Below are 16,655 nucleotides of genomic sequence, written 5' to 3' on the forward strand. Positions count from 1 at the left end.
ACTGCACTCGCTTCAGCATCCATTTCAGACCCCAAAAGACAAGGGTCTGGCCTTCAGAAGGCCTAGAACCGGGCCTCATGATAAGGCATGCCCAACAAACCAAAGATACCTGTTTCTCCTCTCTAAGCTCCTGACATTCATTTGACCCATAAGACTTAATAGCTGTTAGGTTCCCCTCAAGTTCTTGATGCTTTTAAAAAGTTATTTCATTTATTCATCTGTTATTGTATGTGTACGCATGACAATGGGAAACAAATTCAGGTTGTCAAGCTTGGTGGAAAGTGTCTTTACCCATCAATCTATCTATCCCCATTCCCCCTTAGATACTTCTGAAAGGGGAAAAAAACCTGAAGAGCGTCAAAATGCCCTTCCAGCTCAATGATAAATTCATGATTTTAATCACTAGGCAAAAGCATCGTCATTCTGATTAAACATCTTTCCCCTGCTCATGAGAACCAGCCCTGGACTACATGGCCAACCCACCCTTAGAAAAACTCCAACAGAGTGACCCCCTTCATATTCCCGAACAGCTAATAAAACAGACGAGCTGGACCAAGAGGGCATGTAGAGGCCCTTAATCTTTGTTCTATACTTGAATTCAGGAACCAGCACTCCTCAGGGAGTCTCATAAAGTCAAAAGTTTCCAAAGTGGTATGAAATAAAAATCACTAAAATTTGATGACCAAAAGAACAATTGTCATAGGAACTGCCTTAATTTTATATAATACAGTAAGCAATAAAGAATAGCTATAGAAATTAACAGTCAGTGTCACCCTTGAGTTAATATGCAAAAACAAAAATGGACAAGTTTCTGAGAAGGAAAAGCAATAGGTTAGGCAGGTGTGAACATATACATACATATATGCACATGTTGTATAGCTATAAGTAACACAGACAATAGCTACATAATCTCCAGACATGGCCTACATACAATATAGACAATATCTATATAGATAACTATAGATAACATCTACACATAATATACATTTTAAAATTACTGAATCTGAACATAGTTATAAAAAACTTATAAATGAATAGAAGACAAAATTTACCAAGTTCTTTACAAATGAAATGCTCTTTGAGGAGCTGGTGTTCCAAAAGTGGCATTTCATCCTGTTTGTGTTTGTTCTGAAAACAAATGCCTAAAGACTTTTTATTTATTATTTGAGCTTCTGGGGATTGAACCCAGGGCCTTACATGTGCATGTCAGAGTTATACCTGAGTCCTCTGGACTTGCTTTGTAAAGGAAAAGAACATTTTTACTTTTTTCAAGACCTATAAGATTTAAAGTGAAGAAGGATGTGGTGACTCATTTGTTATCAGTAAGTGTGATGTGGAGGCCAGAGGGTTATTTCAAAGTCATCAGCTACATGTGTTGCAGGACAGCTAGAGCTACAGGAGACTTTAATAATAAAAAGAAGGGTTATAATGTGAATTTTTTACAACGTTAGGCCTTAATTTACCTATTCCTAATTTCAGAAAGGTTGGCATGAAAAATACAACCCACTTGACGCTGAGCCTGTGAACCACACCTACAATGTGTCCTGGCTCCTGACATCTAACCCACCAGCTCGGTTATGTGGGATAGGTGTGGCATGCTGGAGAGGCGAGCGGGGCTAAGGGAGTGGGGGTGGGGGCGACAGTGTGCTGGGCAAGTAGGTGTATAGGTTAGTGTACGGTAGGAGCTCGGGCAGGACCGCCATCTGTACATATGTACAGGAAAGGTTGGGAGCCCTCCAAGCTGAGGTTCCTGAACCCGTGGCAGCGTTCCGGAAAGACCCTAGCGGCTGCAGGCCTAGAAAAGGATAATTACTAGGTCCGGAGGGAGGAAAAATCTACAGAAGGGACGAGGGGGCGGGGCCGTGTCTCACCCCGCCATACCTACCACTAAGGCCAGCGGGCTGTGCCCAGTGGCGTCCTTGCGGAGCTGCATGGCATGGCTCCACCGCCCTTTTTCTGCACGAGCGTCCTGCTCAGGCAGCCAAGGTTTGCACAGCAAGCTCCGGGAGGCGGTGCAGAGATTGGACCACTTCTGATTGGCGCAGTGCCACGTGGATCGCTAGGAACTAGCCACTTGCGGGTTTCGGACTGTACAGGGCCAGAAAACAACTACGTTCTATTGGTGCAGAGACACGTCAGTCAGGAAAGGAAGGCGGTGCTCCGAGCAGAGTGCCAAGCAAGGCGGCCTGGACTCGTGATCTCGCCGGACAAGCTACCAGCCTCAGCCTGAGCAGCTAAGGCGGGTCTTGTTGGGTCCAGAGGTGGCGGCAGTCCACACTGAGTGTAGGCGGGGCCGGACCGAGCAAATGGTCTGTGAGCGCTTCTGGCTTTCCGCCCTTCTCATAGTACTCTACGGTCTTTGCGGCTTCTTGGCCTGCGGAAGTCGTCTTGCCCCACCTGATGGAAATAATCGCAAACTGAAGTCCACAATCAAACGAATGTTATAAAAATACTTTAGAAACGGGGGACCTTTGTGAGAGGTGCCACCCTGTGCGGGTAGGTGATGACTTAAAAATGCAAACCCGACCACCCCAGGTTGGGTCTATATAACTTTATAAGGAAAATGGCAGTAAGTTTAAAACAAATAGGCGACATTTCATCTGAACTGTGTTTGGTCTGAGCCGGACAAGGAAGAAGGACCGCGCCCTGTGGGAAGCTCGCTGGACTAGGCTGGGCTGTGTCTGGAGTGAACCATCAGTAGATAGTTTGTATGGACCCAAGCACTCAAGAGTGTGGCCTGCATTCGGAGGCACGAAGCTCAGTCAAAGCCAGATGACTGAGTTTCTATGCTGCACAGAAATTCACCGGCCCAAGGTGTCCTGGAGGTTGATGAGGGAAGGAAGTGTTCTATGAGAGTCCCAAAGTGTGGGAGTCCCACAGTGCCAAAAGGTCTCAGGAAATCACTCTGAAAAGGACTGCATGAAAGATAAGTAACACGCTGGCAGGAGGATGGGAACCCAGATAGAGAGGAGGGTCCTCCGAGAAAATACTGATTACTTATGTAGATAACCCATGTACATTTCTTTTCCAAACAGTGCTTTTCCGACTTATGCTTGTGCCTGCAGTTTCTCTGAATGGTCATCCCACAACTAGAAGTGTATTTTAAGATGGCATATTTTGGTCCTCCACACCCTCCATTTCTAAGGGGGTGACACTGAGGTCACCCACTGGCCTTGGCACCAAGCAGCCCTCAAGAGTTTCCACACTTAAAAATAGCAGGAGAAGGGATGGAAGAGTTGTCTCAGCGGATAGAGACGCTTGCTGCCAAGCCTTAAAACCCAACTTTGAGCCCTGGAACCCACATGGTGTCAAGGAGAGAACCTACACCTACAAGTTATTTCCTGATCTCCAAACATATAGGCAGTGGCTCACGCATCCATACCCCAAACACACATGCAAAACAACTAAAGAAAATGTATTTAAAAATAACAAATGATCTCAGCAAAGCTTTAGGGGACTGCAGTGCTTTTTGAAAATTTGATTTTAGATTTATTACTTTATGTATTTGAATGTTTTGCCTGCATGTATATGTGTCTACCATATGCCTACCTAGTGTCCATGAAGGTCAGAAGAGGGTGTCAGATCCCCTGAGGCTGGAATTACAGACAGTTGTGAGCCACCAAGTTGGTGCTAGGCATCAAAATCATGTCTCTGCAAGATTAACAAATGCTTTTAATTTGTTAGAGAGCCAACTCTCCAGCTAAGGACTGTAATGCTTATGCATTGGAATACTTTCCTGTTTTTCTTTGAAGGAAAGAATCTTCAGGGTCCATGGTAGTACCCTTAGCAATCTATCAGCTTGATCTTAGGAAAAGAGTGGCACCCAACCTCTTTCTACAGCCTGTTCTAGGCATCGCCAAACCTTTTCTTGCCTGTATAAACAGGGTGTTCCCATTCTACCATTAAGCTAGAACAGGGCTATGATAGAACCTCTGCAGGTCACTGTGAAAGCTCCCTGACTTGCCCCACATAGAGAAGGTGAGCAGGTGACAAGAACTTCAAGAACTCTGAAAATTGAGTGTGCTTTGGCTAGCACTATGCTACCCCTCTAACCTAGACTAACCCATTCAGGTTACTACTCTTAAGTGCTCTAAACTGAGACATATGGGCACGTTTATGAGCACCCCTTTCACATAAAAAATGTTTTCTTTTTTTGCCCTAATTAACATGCCCAATCCAAAACAAACAAACAACCTCATCTTAACATGGGGTTTCCCCCTTTACCTTTATAAACTGCTATTTGCCTATAGGTCACATCTGTCTCTCTATCCAGAGGCAGTCCTTTGTCCCTCTGGGACAAATATCCCTTCCTCCTCCCCCTTCTCCCTTTTCCCTTCCCCCTTTTCCCTTTTCCCTCATTCTCTATCTCCTGTCTTTGTCTCTTATTCCCTGCCCTTTGTCCTTCTGGGGCAAATCCCCTTTGTGCTGAGAACTTGGTCTTGGAGTATAATACCGGTTCCTTCACTCACCCTGAAATCTTTTGCAATAAGGAAGTTGCTTTCTGCTGTATCCTCCAGCACAATATGACTAGATGTTCTCTCTTAAAAAAAATTATGGTGCCAGGTGGTGGTGGTGCATGCCTTTAAGGTCAGTACTTGGGAGGCAGAGGCAGGTGGATCTCTGTGAGTTTGAGGCCAGCCTGGTCTACAGAGCAAGTTCCAGGACAGCTAAGGCTGTTACACAGAAAAACCCTGTCTCAGAAAACCAAAAAAAACCTCAATTTTTTAAAAATGTGTATGGGTGTTCTGCATACATATGTATGTGTGTGTGTGTGTGTGTGTGTGTGTGTGTGTGTGTGTGTGTGTCTATTACCTGTGAGGCCAGAAGAGGGCAGTCTGGATCCCCTAGACTGCAGTTACAGATGGTTATGAATTGACATGTGGTTCCTGGGAATCAAACTCAGGTCCTTACAGGAAAAACCAGTGCTCTTCATGACTCAGCCATTTTAACAGCCCTGATGTGTTTCCTCTGATATTGAAATATTCTACCCTCAGGGAAGCTCCTTAAGCAGAAAGGTAAACAACTGGAAATAGCTTCAGGAAGTCACTGAAACTGACCAGATTCACTAGTCCCCTTCCGTGCCAGAGTAAACAAAAGCTGAGAAAATTCTTCTCAGACTAAAAGAAGCTGAGCTGCAAAGAAGACTTGGAGGAGAAAAGCTGCAAAGAAGGCTCAGATCAAAACAGCTGCCTCAAAGCAGCAGAAGCCAGTCAAGCTGTCTGGAACAGGTTTAGATCAATTGAGACACCTAGAAATGACACTCTCCAAACTGTTGAGCTGCCTGCATGCTGTGCAGTGTGCTCTAGGGTCTCAGCTTTTGTGAGCTGTCACCCATGCTGGGGTGGCCCATGGTGATGTTTTTTGTTATTTCTGTTATGTCTGAGTTATTTCTGAGAGGGCCAGGCAAATATCATCACAGGCTGCTCAGTCTTTGCTCAGAGATCAGGCCTCAATTTCAGTTTCCTGAGACTGAGGAAGCAGTTTCTGGGGGAGCCATGAACAAAGGAGAAAAAATCTCCAACACACCTGACAGCAAGGACCAGGCCTGAGCCACAGTCAGCAGATAACCAAATAAGGACAAAGCCTGGGACTTGTCCAGGCCTGCCCCAAAATGGAAAAGCTGTAACCTTAACCAGCCCTGATTGCCACTTGCTTAAGCCAATCATATCTGAAATGACCTAACTGCTCTAGGAACTCCCCTTGGCTGTGCTTAAAAGGAGCCTGCAAGTTCCTCTTGGAGGTCGATGCCATTTTGCTTTTGTGTAGGATGGTTGACCCCAGCATGCCGGAATCTTTCTCGAGATAATAAATGGTCTTGCGGATTGCATATGTGGATGGTGGTCTTTTGTGGGACTTCTCCAGGACACTAATAATTTCTACTCCTGAAAGCAACCCTAATAAAACTCATTGGTTCACCAATTGGACTTTGGTGGTGTCTGTACTTGAGTCTGTCATGTTCCCTGTCTAGGGTGAGTAGACATATGTGTTCCATTTCCTCAGGAAAAGTTTTGCCACACAACACCTGGAGGTTCCTTTTTGCAAACATTCAGAGTGATAAAGCACTGCAGAAGTTCATGGTGTTAGCAGGGGCTGGTCCGAAATCCAAGGGTAGTAGAGCCTAAGCTTGATCCCCTTGAGGTAGGGAGAGTCTCACCAAGATACCACAAAAGGGCCAGGCTATGGATACTGGCACCAGCATTGGCAGAAGATGGGAAATAGGCAGGACATTGCGTTTACTGTATTGAGAGCATATTGTCTTGAATCAGAGCAAAGAGTAGCAGGGATGAAGGATACAGATGATTAGTTATGGGTATCTGAAGGAAAGTGATACAAACTCCTGAAGCTGTGACTTGATGCTGTTTATACAAAATGCTGGGGAAAACTACCTATGTGTATTTAGAGGCCTCAATGCTACCTGCCCAGGACTTAAAAGAGGGCAAACTGCTGTGGTCTGGAATGCCATGAAACCTGGACCCAAGAGAATGATGTTAGATGGGGCTTTTTGGAGGTACTTAGTTCATGGAATTAATTGCCTTACACAAGAAACTTAAGGGAGCCTTTGTATTTTCTGCCATGTGAGGACACACAAGAGGTGCTATCTGTGAGAAAGCTGCCCTCATCAAACATTGAATCTCCTGGTGTCTTGATCATGAACTCCCAGCCTCCAAAGTTAAGAGAAATAAAATTCTGTTTATACCTTACCCAGACTGTGCCAGGCAATGGTGGAGCATACCTTTAATTGAAGCACTTGAGAGGCAGAGGCAAGTGGATCTCTGAATAAGAGACCAGCCTGGTCTACAGAGCAAGTTCCAGGACAGCCAGAACTACACAGAGAAACCCTCTCTCAAAAAAGCAAAATAAATAAATAACACAGACTGTGGTATTTTGATATAGTACCCCAAACACACTAGATATATTTTAACTAGACAAAGATGTGTTACATTTGTTTATGCTGCAGAATATTACTTTAACTCCGTAAAGGTGTGTTACTTTTGTTTTTACTGCATTTGTTTAATTATGTAAATTATGTGTTGCATTTGTTTCACCTTGCCTGCCTAAGGCACCTGATTGCTCTAATAAAGAACTGAACAGCCAATAGCTAGGCAGAGAAAGGATAGGCAGGGCTGGCAGGCAGAAATATAGGCTTGGGAGAATAATGAGAAAAAGAAGAAGAGAGGAAAGAAAGAGGGGAATACACCCAGGGCAAGAAGCCAGGCAGCCACCAGCCAAAAGTTACAAGAAACAGTGAAAGTAAGATATACAGAAAGAAAAAAATCCCAAGGAAAAAGATAAAGAGAAAACAGGTTAATTTAAGTTAAAAAGCTAGCCAGAAATGAGCCTAAATTAGGCTGAGCATTCATAACTAATAGGATATCTCCGGGTCATGATTTGGGAGCTGAGTGGTGGCCCAAAAGAAAAAGCCTGGTACAAGATGCTAAAATTTAGTTTCTAAATTTTACAACTACAAGATGTTGGTACCAGAGTCAAGGACTCACTGCAGATCTACACAGATATGACAAGATTTGGTGGGCATTGCTGGGCCCTCAGTGACAGTCAGCCAGGTACACGACCAGCAAAGGCCAAAATGAAAGCTTTAAAGTAACAGCCAGATGGGCTCTCGGGATAGCCAAAACCTCAAGAACTCCATTGTTCTTTCCAAGTTTCCAAATAAAACAGACCTCAGTTTATCTCAATTGAACCTCTCCTGTTGAAGCTCAGGATGCCTGGGCCATAGAAAACTGCACATTGTGACTCAGGGAGGACCAGAGGAAGACACAAGCTGTTCAGTGGGTCATCACTGCACTCAACAAGAGTCAAGGACTTAGCCTGGCTAAGCCCAAGGAGAGACTCAGTGCCTGGTACCAGGGCTTTTGTGGAGGCCAGAAGGCAAGGGTGAGAACCAAGCTCTAGGAGGGGTCTCATCCACAGAAAAAGATCACAAAAGCCATGAGGTGCTATGGAATAATCCTTCTGTACACTGTGAATATGTATTACTCTCATTGGTTAATAAGCTGATTGGCCTATAGCAAAGCAGGATAAAGTTAGGTGGGACAATCAAACAGGATACTGGAATGAAGAGGGGTGGAGTCAAGAGATGACAGCCAGCTGCCGAGGAAGCAGGATGTATAGAAAATGAGGTAACAAGCCACGAGCCACGTAGCAGAGTGTAAATAAGAAGTATGGGTTAATTTAAGTGTAAGAGTTAGCTAGTAACAAGTCTGAGCTATCGGCTGCACATTTACAATTAATATAAGTCTCTGTGTGGTAATTTGGAAGCACCTGCTGGGAAGGGAAAACTCTGCCTACAATGAGGGCCCAGAGGAGCTGTGGATTTATGGACAGCTCTGAAGGAACGGCGGGAAAAGAGGGAAGGAAGGGGCACAATAGCCTGGTTGAGCCTAAAAATCTTCAGGTGTGCAGCTTTAAGGGTTGGGGATGGGGTCAGATGAAGAGGGCCAGCCATACCCTTAAAGACTATGGCTGGGGTACGTCTGCCTCCAAGAGTACCAGAGGGGTGCCTGATGCTCAGCGGTCACTTCCTAGGACTCAAACACCAACCAAACTTACTTAATTACCTCTAGTGGATGGCATGCAGAGTGATTGGTGAGCCTGATAGTGAGTCTGGGTGGATCAGAGATGAGGGATAGGGTCCCAATGCAGCTCAGACCCCAAGGAGACCACAGGCATTGGGAGAGCCTGTCCAAATCAGGACACCAATGTAAGTACTACAGCTCTGAGGGGAAAGGTATCCCAACAGTTGGAAGCCAAGGAATACCACAAAGTCACACAGCACAATACACCTCACACAATAGATTTATTGTGAAAAACGCTGGAGGGTGGCGGCCTCTGCCTGGGAGAGAAACAGCAAAGAACTTAGCAGAAAGGCAGACTTTAAATAGGGTTTCTTGGGGCAGAACTTTCCAGATTGGCCTCAGGTCTTGAGATTTTGTGGCCTGGTCTTGGGCTTTTTGAGGGACTTGGTTTGACCATTATGGCCAATGTTCTGTGGGTAGAGCCTGGTGGTTGAAGGTCCTCAGTGACAGGGCTGGCCATCCTAAGAGGCTTACACAGTGTAACACTAATATTCAATCACAAGACTAAGTCTGCTGATCAGCTAGATGATTAGCTTGTATGACAGTCTTTAATATCTTCCTCAGATTTCTACAATGATTAGGTTTTGCTGTTATTTCAAGAAAACAAATTATTTTAAAAGGAAGAAAGGAAAGAAGAAGGGGATGAAAAAGGTAAACAGACTATTCCAGATTTGTAGCTGCATTCCTGCTGAGCTACTCCTGGCCTGGCTCCAGATAGTAGCACCTAACTAATCCATCTTCTGTTTAATCGATACCTTCTGTTTCTCTTGTTGCCCTATGTGAATCTTGTCTGAAAGTCTCCAAGGATACAAAGGCTTATGCAAAACTTGGTTCAGGAAACCTGGAAAACTGTGGTACCTGATGAATTGAGGAATTTGCACTTAGCATTGTATTTTTGGGAGTCCATTTCTGGTTGTTTTGAGCATATGGAAATCAAATTGCTAAAGTGTAAATATTAAGAAAAATAAAAATGCCCTAGATGAAGGGAAAGGTTTCAGTCCATAGAGGCTGGATCCCCCCTGCAGCTGAGAAAGGCTAAATTCATTCTTAAAGTGCCTCTGAGTCTTCTTTCCATGGATCTACATGAACCCACACACCTGTGCTGCGACATACTTTTAATTCCTTCTAATTGTCTCATTCTTGATGTTTTCTAACTCATTTTAACTCTTATCTTTATTCTTTCCCTTACAGCTTATATACCCCCAGCAAAATCTTTCAGGCAATATAAAAATTACAGTGTGCTTACATTCTATTTTTCAAGTAAATGATTGCAATGAATACAAGTAAAAAAAACAGCGTGTTTTCCATATCCCTTACATGATTAAACATTTTACTTATTACAGTAAATTATTCCAAGAACCCACGTACATTCATACCCAAGTAGCTTGTTATAAATTAACTGTATGTAAGCAAGCAAGATATTCTTTTGCTGGCAGGCTGTGGTTACAAAGAAAGGACCAATCACTTTATTGCTTATATTGAAAAGTAATCTTATAAGGAATCACAAATCTAAACTTTTATATATGAAAAAGAATCAGTCAGCTCTACTTTAAATCTTCAGGGTGCATACCCACTCATCAATAGTTTCTTATATCAGAAGATTGAGTGCAGAAATGAGTATAAGGAATTAATTACCATCTTTCATCATCAACCAATGCTAGCAAGAAAAGTGCATCAGCTAATGATAATTGGGCTGCTTTGTTCTTGTTCCCTGACCTTAAAGAGTTCCACATTCAACTACGTGTTTCTCTAAAATTTTAGATTGTCTTCTTGGATTTTTCACCTGTATGCTATCTGACAAAAACATCTTAGTCTAACTTTAAGTTATTTTCAAAGCTTTGTTTCAGCTATGATGCACTCTAAAACCTGTGAACACATCTCCCGATATTAAGGTTAAAAGAATTTAAGCTAGCTGGGCTACTGGGACTCAATTGTTTTTAATCCAAGCCACAGTCTATATGGCTCCTCAATAGAAACTCATGTGTTCTAGCTGAGTGACACTTCTTTGTTTTATTTTTTAACATCAAAACTCTATTTAAACTAATGTTATTATTATCAGTTAGACAGCACATCTTAAGAAGAAATCATCTTCATAATAAGCCACAGGTAAAAATGCCCAGTAGAATGGGATGTTTCAATGAGATAAACACATTACATTATAGGCAGTGGAGATCTCCCCACACCCATTCACACCATACCAGATACCAGAGAAAGATAGCAGCAACAAACATGTGAAGGCACAGCAGAAGCAAAAGACTTTCTGGGGTCTAGAGTCTCAGGGCCTTGCCTATCCAAGGTTCACCCATCAGGGATTCGCCTCCTGGCTGGCTGACACCTTGAAATTCAATTGCCACCTGCCGCTCCTCTGACACAGTCACTGGCAGTGAAGATACAAAGGATCCCTCCCCATTCACCCTCGAGTGGCCCTTTGTTAGTATGTGTTGCCTTGGACTTCTGGATGCTGAGTGTTTATGTTTAGTGTTCTATATGACTTTTAGTCTGTATTAGTCTGTTTACTTCTGGCTTTCAGCACACATTGTAGAGTGCTGGTGAGCAGCCTAGCACTGGCTGGCATGTGAGGTAACATCTGGCTTTCAAACTGAGTTTCAAAAAAAAACACACTGCAGGGCTGGGGGCTGGGTGGCATGGTTTCGTGTCCATGGTCTGCCAGTTACTCCAGTAAGGTGGGTGGAGCCCAGAGAGACTCTGGCCCCAGAGAAGGGGAAGGAGGGAAAGTGTCAACAGGAAGCCCTTTTGTGGGTAGTTTTGAATGCTGTTTGTCTTTACTTCTTTGAAGTCCAGCAAGGGTGGGCAGAATGGCTGCCATCTCCCTTGGTGACCACCATCCCCAGATCACTTTCCTGGACATCTTTCAGCCCAACTCACTTTCACCTGCTCCTGATCCTTCCCAGGATTTCATGATCCCTATGAGCCCCACAGTCCCACAATCTCCACTCCATAGCGGAGCTCAGAGTAAGCTGAGAGGTTGAAGACCAAATGCCATCTTTAGGGAAGTGGTTAGAGTGACATTTACTAACTGGGCTGGGTGGCAGGTATTCCATCCCTGACTACCCTGCCATACCCCAGCCCTTTTTCAAAAAAATTTCACACCTGGCCAAGCAGCACCTGCTCTATTCCCTATATGGCAGCTTCTAAGGCCAAGTGGCAGATCATGTCCTGGTCAATGAGGCCCAGTAAATTCTACACATGGTAGAGGCTCAAGGAGTCCTTTCCAGTGGATGCCACCAGATTATGACTGGAAAAGCACATCCTCCAAGAGGAGAGTATCCAACACAATGTCCCTTTGGTGCTGAATATCTGAATATCTGGACCTCACTTTTTCCTAGACATCACCTTAAGGATGTAGACACCAGCTAGACTATCCTGGCAAGCTCTGGGCTCAAGGACCAGCTAGGCAGAACACCAGCCTTAAATGTCCTTCTCTGACTTGGAGGATGGGACAGAAGACACTGGACAAACTAGTATGGCCAGCATGTGTCAGCATGTGCAGGTGTGTGCAGGTATGGGCCAGGTGTATGAGATCCGGGAAGAGGGAGAAAGGATGGCCCAGGCCCCAACCCCAGCTTGGGTCAGTCATGCCTGAGGGCTCTGGCACTCATGTTAGTTTTGTGGGAAGGGAGTTTCCAGTGTTTTCTCAGAATAGGTCTGACCAGAATAGCCTGCCCCAAGAGATCCCAGAAAGATCCTATGCCAGTATCTGCAAGGTGAGTGTGGCTGCTGGAGCTCCAGCAGTGTATGTAGTATCCTGCCCCCCATTGTGAAATGCTATTCTCACACTATCCATCTGTCTTGGCTTCACTCAGATTTTGTTCCTTAATTTTTCTCTGCTTGTGCCATATGATTTCCATAGCTAAAAACAGCTTTGACTTATTTTCCATCCTAAAATTATAATTTAAGTAAGGTTTGAGGATATTTTCCTCTGGAAAAGGTGAATTGGGGAAGATAACCTCCTGTGAGTCCCTAGGAGACTCTACTGGCCTTCTTGCCAGCCTCATACTCAAGCACCATGATATAAAGAGCCTCCCACACACACCCAAGGCTCATGCCTTGGGAAGCACTTTCCCTTAGCTAAACCTCATGTGTTTCCTGTACTTCCAAAGTATCCAGGCAGGAAGTACTAAACCTCAGAAGGCAAAAATAGCTAACTCTTCCCCAAGGGCCATGGCCTCCAGACACAGAGCCACTGTGCCGCCAAGCACTGCAACTCTGGGCCTACCAGATCTTGTTATTTTAGATCTGATCTGATACAGGTCCATTCATTTCCAAAAGGACTAACATTAGGCCTCAGTCTGTGACTGCTATGCTCAGGTGTCATCCTTAGACACAAACAACCCCTGGCAACAAGATGCAACTTGAGCTAATTGTAGCCAGATGAGTGAAGAGGGGCCCTGGTTGGGTCCCATAATCCCTCAAGCTCAGGCTCTAGCCCCTAATTACCAGGAAGACCAACAAGGCATGATGCTGTGGCTGTAGGTGTCTACAGCAAGGAAACAGCCCTGGAGAGGAGATAGGTCCCAGGAGATTCCTGCCTGTGGACAACAGTATCAATGTCTTCACCATCTATCATGAGGATTCAGTGCTGAAGGATTCAGCTCATAGTACAGAGAATGAAGAAAGGGGATTTTCTGCATCCACATTGCAAACTGAATGGGCTACCATACAAAGCACCAGCTCTGCCATAAGCCCAGGATTTCATCTTCACTATTACCCATACCCCATAGTATTGGTATAAATATTAAGGCCACTCCACGTAGTTAAAAGGAGATTTATTTAATGCCGTAACTTACAAATTAAGGGATAGGTAGGTCGCGGGGTCTGGAGAAGGTGTATCACAGTCCAGCAGTGTTCTCTGGAGCTCTGCTTGATCCACCTCCACCATCCAGGGTCCCGGAATGGAGAGAGCGCCCGCCGATCCAGATCTCAGGTCCCCAGGCGCCTCCCTTGGCCCCGCCTTGTAGGCGTGACAGTTGCCGAAGTCTCAATGGGGGTTGGAACTTCCAGATCAAAGCTGGAATGGCTACCCACTACACCATAGGGGAAGCAGCAGCCTGAGAATTCAGTGCTCCTTGAAGGCATACACTGGTTGTGGGAACAGACCCACTGCAGGGTTTTGATGGGTCTCAAGGTGCAGAGTACTTTGTAGCATGTCTGTCTCCTAACATTGTCCCTGCTGTGGTTGCCCATGGTCTAGATAAGGACACATGTGTTGTTGTGGGATCAGGATCCAGAGAATAAGCCATCCAAAACAGAGGGAAGGGTGGCTAGGAGGCAAGGCCTGAGACTGAAGCACTGCTTCTATTGCAGAAGTAATGCACTTTTACTATACAAAATACAGACAAATCTACAACAAAGAAATACTGATTAACACAGGGGTGGATGTGAGGATGTCCTAAAGTTCCACATATAGGAAGTGGCAGCTGGGTAGTGGGATGTGTAGGGTCCTGAGAACTAAACTTGGTGTTCCTAGAAATGGATGACCCTGGGTCATGGACTGCTGAGGTGAAATCTAATTCCTGAGGTTATAGCTAATAAAGTGAGGTATCTACAACTTGAATATCTTCAGGGAGGAATGGCTCCACAGATGTTTTTGACAAATGGCCTACAGTTCATTCACTCAGAATTGTCCTGAGATAGGCTGGATAGGAGAGCCTCCTTGAGTATCCAGTGCTTCTGGACTTCAGTGTGACACAATAAGAAATATGTATTTAGTTTCTGTCCTTGTTCCCAACTCAGCCCTGAATTTGGAATTTCCTGGACAACAGAGCATCTTTTGCTTTAATGAGAAGACCCCTAAACAATGAGGCTGAGTTGGTTGGCATGTGAGGGTACCAGAAGGGTACAGCCCAATTCCATGGGGACAGAAGGTCCTGTTCTTAGGATTCTTGGTACTAAACTATACATATCATGTGGCTGCTTGTCTATATCCTTTTTCTGTGTCCCTTAGAATAAACTGGAAATGCATTCCCTGAGTTATGTGAGCCTGACAGCAGATTATATGGGATGCTAAGTGAGGCAGAAACATGGGGACTATAAGGGTCTGGTATCTGTGATAGTGTCCAAAGTGAGGTTTATGATACCAAGCTAGTGTGACTGCCAGAAGTTAATTTCTCAGCTGCCTACAACTCCTCATAAAATTTGAAGTCTCTGACCCTCTCTCCCTCTGAGATCTGTACTATTTAGGGGAGCAGACATTAAGGAGAAAGAAAAGGAAGTTAAGTCACCCAAAACTATAGGCTAGTGAGCAGGATATGGGCTTTTTAGTTAGCATTTGCTTAGGGGCCCCTTGCCACAGGCCTCTCTGATGACCTCCAGCAGTCAGGGAGTCTGACCCTTCATAGACCCCCAGGGAAATCAGGGCGGCCCTGGGAAGACAACAGTCTACCTGCAGCAAGCCCAGTCCCGCTCAGGTCTAGGGGAGGGATAACCCAGCCAAGCTGATGAGAGACCTTTCAGTTGTTCATGGGCTGTTCTGTGGGCCTCACCCAGCTCTGCAAAGATCCCACCCAGTCTACCCCAAGGACCTTTGCAAATGCCCCAGGCGCAGTACAAAGCCAAAATCTGTTCTTGAACCAGGAAACCTTGAGTCTTGGGTGCCACCTTAGAATTTATAGCCATGCCTCTGATTTGTTTAATACATCTATGATTTATAGACCTCTTCACATTTACAAATCTCAGGAGAAAGTGCAAATTTGTTCCTCAAGAAAACTGCTAGGTTTAGTGCCCCCCCAATCCATGTGTTAAAAATTTTATCCCCAAAATCACACATATGTTGATGATATTTAAAGGTTGGAATGAGGCAGGATAGAAAGAAAGGGAAAATAAAAGGGTTATGAGAAGGGAAAGAGTCCCTCACCCCTGACTGAGAATCAGGGGACTCTCACAAATACTATTTTTTGGTGACCAAAATATAAGGATTCCCTTGCCTTTTTTGACCTGTTTCCATTTTATCAGCCTGTATATATACACTCAGAAACCATCTATGATCTCATTTACTAAATAACAATTCCTTAGAATTTTTGGTATAATAAGTATACCCAAACATTTTATTTATCTTTTAAACACCTTGAACAATAAAACTTCAAAGGCCTCCAAAACCATATATTTGACTCTTTTAAGATGTTCTCATGGGGTGGATAGATGGCTCTGTGGTTAAGAGCACTGGCTGCTCTTCCACAGGACCTGGGTTCAATTCCCAGCACCCACATGGTAGCTCACAACTGCCTGTAACTCCAGTTCCAGGGGATCTGACACCCTCACACAGATATACATGCAGCCAAAACACCAATGCACATAAAATAAAAATAAATAAAGCTAAAAAAATGTTGTCTTACATTTTCATCTAACATCTTTCTCTCCCTCTTAATGCTGGTGCTTAAAACAGTATTAAAATCTTTTGTTTATTTTTATTTTTATTTTTTGAGACAAGATCTCCCTACTTATCCCATGTTGGCCTGGAACTCACTGTGTAGCTCAGGTTAGCTTTAAACTTGACAATCCTGCCCCCCCCACCTTCCCAGCAATTAACTCTTCCTTAATAAATTTTGAGTTTGTTTCATACTGTTCCATTTTGTAATTCTTTTCTGTGGTGCAAGTCAAGAATCCTAGCTTCACTTAAGTACTGGTCTCTGAAAATAACTCCTCGGGCTGGCAGCACCGAGCCATGTTTCCCATTGCTGCTGTCAGGGCCTTTGGGAGGCAATTAGAATTAGATGAGGTTATCAGAGTATGATCAATAGTAGCATTGGTGGCTTATATGAAGCAACAGAAGATGAGCTTGATATCATGTATTTGTAGTCCCAGCTACTTGGCAGACTGAGGTAGAAGGATCATTTGAGCTAGGAGTTCAAGTCTAGCCTGGACAATATAGCAAGGCACTAAAGAAAAAGAAGGAGGAGGGAGAGGCTGCTGCCCCCCACCCCTAGCAGGTAACATTGTTTCATTGTGTGATATATTCACTAGTCATAAACTGACAGCCTACATCAGATGCTGATGCCACAGCTTCTAGAACCATGTGACAAATAAACTTCAATTCTTTTTAAG

The 16,655-nt window shown here is 44.3% G+C and overlaps 1 protein-coding gene across 2 annotated transcripts in view; it reads right to left on the minus strand.

The window, feature by feature from the left end:
• The window catches only part of B3gntl1 (UDP-GlcNAc:betaGal beta-1,3-N-acetylglucosaminyltransferase like 1), a 62,853-nt gene extending 60,855 nt beyond the window's left edge, over window positions 1-1,998 (minus strand). For both annotated transcript variants that reach the window (XM_059272347.1, XM_059272346.1), the window contains exon 1: window positions 1,886-1,998. In XM_059272347.1, coding sequence (XP_059128330.1) covers window positions 1,886-1,933 — 48 coding nt within the window. In that variant the 5' untranslated portion in view covers window positions 1,934-1,998. The remainder of the gene's footprint in view (window positions 1-1,885) is intronic.
• Window positions 1,999-16,655: the final 14,657 nt, after the last annotated feature.

This window comes from Peromyscus eremicus, chromosome 8a (genome assembly GCF_949786415.1).
Source record: "Peromyscus eremicus chromosome 8a, PerEre_H2_v1, whole genome shotgun sequence".
Classification (NCBI taxonomy): Eukaryota; Metazoa; Chordata; class Mammalia; order Rodentia; family Cricetidae; genus Peromyscus; species Peromyscus eremicus.